Source organism: Stegostoma tigrinum, chromosome 8 (assembly GCF_030684315.1).
Source record: "Stegostoma tigrinum isolate sSteTig4 chromosome 8, sSteTig4.hap1, whole genome shotgun sequence".
Lineage (NCBI taxonomy): Eukaryota > Metazoa > Chordata > Chondrichthyes > Orectolobiformes > Stegostomatidae > Stegostoma > Stegostoma tigrinum.
Window position 1 is genome coordinate 74,875,037 of NC_081361.1, and position 5,287 is coordinate 74,880,323.

The 5,287-nt window shown below is 38.2% G+C and overlaps 1 protein-coding gene across 2 annotated transcripts in view; it reads right to left on the reverse strand.

Moving 5' to 3' along the window:
• The window catches only part of si:ch211-121a2.4 (transmembrane protein 205), an 11,860-nt gene extending 6,614 nt beyond the window's left edge, over window positions 1-5,246 (reverse strand). Inside the window, exons 1-4 of one of the 2 annotated variants that reach the window (XM_048539025.2) lie at window positions 5,134-5,205; window positions 4,707-4,832; window positions 2,795-2,938; window positions 163-326 (exon numbers count right to left, since the gene is read on the reverse strand). In XM_048539025.2, the coding sequence (XP_048394982.1) occupies window positions 163-326; window positions 2,795-2,918 (288 nt within the window). In that variant the 5' untranslated portion in view covers window positions 2,919-2,938; window positions 4,707-4,832; window positions 5,134-5,205. Of the gene's footprint in view, window positions 1-162; window positions 327-2,794; window positions 2,939-4,706; window positions 4,833-5,133 lie in introns of both variants that reach the window. The other variant, XM_048539024.2, reaches the window with a different exon arrangement.
• Between the last annotated feature and the right edge of the window lie 41 nt (window positions 5,247-5,287).

Genomic DNA, 5,287 nt, shown 5'->3' on the forward strand with positions numbered 1-5,287 from the left:
AGCAGAGCCTGTGACAAAGTTAACAAGAGCTTTACCATAATCCAGACAGATCTGGAAAAAATAGAAAACAGCAGCTTTGAAAGGGCTACATTCCACCCAGAGTGATGGACCATTAACTTCAACATGATTCTACCGTCCAATTGCAAGCACTGTGAATGATACCTGAAATGTCTCTTCTTCAGTTAACAACTCACTGGGATGATACATGGCAAAAATGGTTAAATTAAAGAAGGCACAGGCAGATCCAAGGTGAAAGTAGTATGGAAAAAGTCTGCTCTGAATGAAGCCAAACGTGTGTCTCGTGAGATTACTGCCCATGATTAGACCTACGGAACAAACAAAACAGGATTAAGAACCTCTGAATAAATTATTGATGGGGAGAGCGATACAAAATCAAACACAGGTTGCACTGCACAGAGGAAACTTGAATAAATAAAAAAAACTATCATCAGAAAATCAGTCTTTGGCCAATAACATTGGTTATTGCTCACTATTTATCATATGTGTTTGCGGCTCTGTATGAAATCCCTTACCTCACTCAAGTTATATTTTGCAAAGCTGTAAATCGTAATTATGGATGGCTAATCAGGTAGTTTTGTAGAAGCAATAACTTAATTACAAAAATATTGTGCAGGACTGCAGGTTTTCTGATGCCAATATTAAACTGGGTGAGGGGTATGTATTTATTAATGTAAATATCTATGTTAACACTACCATATTTATCAGACTTGAGTCTTAACCACAGCAGTTCCACACGCAGTTGCCTGGGGAAGCCTGCAATGGAAGCTTAATTGGAGACAAAGACATTCTTGGCAAGGAAGTTTAATGGGATGGATAGGAAGGTAAAGGACACAATCAAATCAGCCATGATTTTACCAAATGAGAGAACAGGTCAAATAGTTCTAATTTGTTTGTCTGAATTTTTGTGTACCAGATATGTATGAATACACATCTGTAAAACAAACGGAAAGGATAAAGGTCAATCTATGTAACAGAATCACTACAAAACAATTACTTTTTGAGTTTCAATACATCAGATAGATTCTAGAATCTTTTTCTGCAGTCCCTCATTTCCCATTCCAATGGGTGACTCGTGACTCAGTTTGTTGTATAATCACTTCAATTTTACTATACAGTATTGGAAAATGTTGGGCTAATTAGATCAATATTCAAGTTTGCCTGCACCTACAGTGCAAAAGGCTGGCCTGAAACATTTTGACTGGAAATTCTCTTCCCATCCTAAATTGGCTATGAGCACAGGAAAAGAAGATAGAGACTGACCTGCAGTATACTGCTCAAAATAGGAAAATCTGGTAAGAAAGTAGATCTGAAAGGACTGTACAGAGTCAATAAATGAAAAATATACAGAGGTAAAGAGGCAGGGAGATAATAGGGGGGGAATTCAAGAACATGGGTGCTTACCACTAGTAGTGAACAAAAAAACTATGAAATATAGAAAAGGAGGAACACAGAGCAGAACCTTACAAGGTAAGTTTCACTGTGTTGGACAACCTCCAATGTTCTAGTTAATTGTGTCAATTTAGTCAATTGATAAGCATAAAGAGATGTTGAGCAGGAAAAAAAGCAACAACAGTCAACAATTACAGAGAATGTTATTCATGACTTTGAACAGATGAAGGGTGGTAGCTTATTTAAATGGAGCATCTGTTCTGGGATAAGTAGTGATTGTGGGTAGTTACATGGGCTACAGTAATTTGACAAGCTGAATCTGAAGAGGTAGGGTGCTTTTGCAAGCTGTGATCATGAGGTTACATTTGCAAATTATTATTTTTTGCATTCCAGTGCAGAATCACATTATATTTCAAAGGCATTGGAAAGAATACCAAAAGTTATAATTTCTTCCATCATAGAAGTTGCATTTCTTTACACTTTAATATTTCTTTCCCACACAGTGTAATTAACAAAATACTGGGTACAGCTTTAGGACAAATAATGAGAAGTACACATCTCAAAGCACTTGCAAACCACTTTTTCTTGTACATCCCTGGTATGGCTATTGGATTTCATGATCACAGTAAAACAAATTTGATTATAGAATGAGATCCACAACTTGAACAAATTCTGAAATCTTTGAATCTGTAATAAAGAAGAATTTAATTTTTCAAGTCAATTTGATGCAGTGGCTTTGATCACACATCTTTATTGATACACAGAAGTACATGAACACCTTTGAAAAATGAATTGTCATGCTTTTGTTAGATAGGAGATGTGATAAAATATTGGAGGCTATTCAACAGGTTTCCAATTATGTTCTATTGCCTGGAACAAATGTATGCTACAGGAGCATGTTCATTGTGACATGTTTGAACCCATTAATACTCGTTTCTGTTCCCTATAATTTAACTACCAATAGCAATATTTCAAGATAAGTGTCAATAACAGGGGAGGCAATGGTATTGTGGTAATGTCACTGGAGTAGTAATCCATAATTCTAAGTCAATATTCTGGGTCAAGGGTTTGAATTCCACTATGGCAGATGGTGAAATCTGAAATCAATAATAATAAAATCTAGAATAAAAAGTTAGCCTAATGGTGACCATTAATCAATCACTGTTGATTCTTGTAAAAACTCTTTCGGTTAACTTATGCCCTTTAGGGAAGGAAATCTGCCATCCTTACCTGGCCTGGCCGACAAACAAATTCAGATCCATGGCAATGCGGCTGATTCTTAGTTGCCCTTTGGGCTATTAGGATGGGCAATAAAGGCTGTCCAAGCCAATGCTGCTCTTGTCACAACTAAGATTTTTAAAAAGTAACGAAAGGAGACACTTACGTGATATAAATGTGACCCATATCTGCATTCCCCAGAAGGTGGAGAGGAACATAAGGTGCAGAAGCTTGGCTAATGTTGTAGGTTCTCCTTCAGTAGACATGGTAATTGGCACAGATGACATCATAACTAATGAAGGCAGAAACCCTGCACCAAGTTAGAGAAGACATGAGGGGGAAGTGAAAAGCAGAAAGAAAGTTAAACTAAGCTCAAAAATGATCATCTTTGACCCAACTTGTGATTTATGTCTAAAGTTCTTGAGTATTTTTATATTGAGTATTATATCTTTTGCTAAATATATGTGACCTCCACCATAAATTCCAGAAAAATACCCCAAATATCTTTTAAATTATTAAAGATTTTGAATCAGGTAGACACCGAGAAAGTGATTTCTCTTATGAGAATGGTAAAACTGAAAGGTATCAACTTGAGAATTCAGAAGAAACACCATCCAGATTGGTGAAAATTGTGTAAGTTGCTACTACGAGCTAAATATTTAAATATATTTGACTGAAGACTGAATAAACTAATGAGAGAACAGGGAATAGATCTATGAGGTGAGAAGGAGGTATGAACAGAGTCTAAATCCCATCCACCATCTACAGGGCATAAGTCATAAGTGTAATGGAATACACCTGACTTGCCTGGATGGGTGCAGCTCCAACAACTCACAAGAAGCTTGACACTATCTAGGACAAAGCAACCCACTTGCCTGGCACCACATCTCCAAACATCCACTCCTTCCACCACAGAAACTCAGTAACAACAACGTGTACTATCTACAGGATGCACTGCAAATATTCACCAAGGTTTCTTATTCAGTACCTTCCAAACCCAAGACTGCTACAAGGAAAAGGACAGCAGATTCAAGTGCACACCATCAGCTGCAAGATCTTGTCCAAACCATTCACTATCCTGACTTGGAAATATATCATCATTCCTTCAGTGTCACAGGGTCAAAATCCTGGACATTAAATACTTGGCCAAAACACATCCCATCAGTGAATTAAAAAACATGGTCCTTTCTGTTGCAAAATATACATTCGATATTCAATGATAGCTTTCCCTGCTGCTCTGTAGACATTTCCATTGTCGTTACTATTTCTTTTTCAGTATTTGTTAACACTTGGCAGCGTTATTAAGATCCATTAAATTGATTGATCCTGCCAGGAGTGGTGCACCCTAGATGGAAATCCATCTTCGCAACCTTGCTGTCCTTATTCATTCTGATCTAAACTTCCAACATGCTATCCATCAGCAAGCTTCAACTTCAGGACACCAAATCCCTCTGTCCCTACTTCTTTGGGATTACTAAGGTGCTCAACCTCTGATGGAGGGTCCAGGCCCGAAACGTCAGCTTTTGCGCTCCAGAGATGCTGCTTGGCCTGCTGTCTTCATCCAGTTCCACACTTTGTTATCTCAACCTCTGTTTGTTCGGAGCACGGATTTACGAAGTAACGTCTTGAGCTCCTCCACCATAGATTCCAACTTATCTATAAAGCGCGCCACGTTTCGCTCATTTAGTTCTGCTGGGAAATCATTGACCTGAAAGTTTAACTCTGTCTTCACAGATACTACCTGACTATGCTAACCGTTACTAGCATTTTCTATTTTAAAACTGAAAACAGAGCGCTGCTTGCTCACTATTAAATAGATGAATTTCTTCTGCGTGACAGAACTCCAGTCTTATTTCTTGCTTTTTAGTTTCTCTATTCCCTCTTCTGTGTTTTTTATCTTTCTTATCTTTCAGCTCGGAGATAGAAAAAAAATGATAGCTAGCCAATAAATTTTTAGTAGATTGTGCTAGGCTTACTGTGCATTTCCAGAATTTGCAACTTTAAAGGCAGATCAAAGTTGATCAGCTCAGTTTTAAACTATGGTGAACAATCAACATTAAATATTTTTTAAAAATGACCTTGGGTTGAGAATGTTTGTAGATGTGTGCTCGTTCGGGGGGTGGGAAGTAAAAGTTCGATAGCCAATGGGAACTCTGTGAGGATTATCCATTTTTTGAGACTGTCACAGGCGTCATTAACCAAAACTGCGGAGTTTAACAAAATTACAACGATCAAATAACATTTTTCCATACTTTTCAGTTTTAAACAATCAGATATAACTCCAAAGTCGCAGGTATAGCATTTAAATCAGATTAAAAACTGAGACGTCGCTTTTCGTTGAGACGAAAAGCCACATTTTGAAACCGAGTTTGCATTTCCCAAAACACGTTCTTTACGATGAGGAATGAAAAGAACTTTGCAGTTTCCATTCGCTGTCTCGTCTTCCAGGAAAATTGGACGATGGAGCTGGGAAAGTAACGGGGGAAAGAAATGCATAACACTTACCCTCTGATTGTTAACTCCCGAGCTGAGTTAGAATGCAGCCTGCTTGGTTACACTCTCGCAGTATCAATCCCCTCCCCCAGCCTCTCTCCCCATTGGCTCTGGTCACCACCCATCTGTTCTGGGCGGGGCGAAAGTGTCAATCAATTGCATGTGG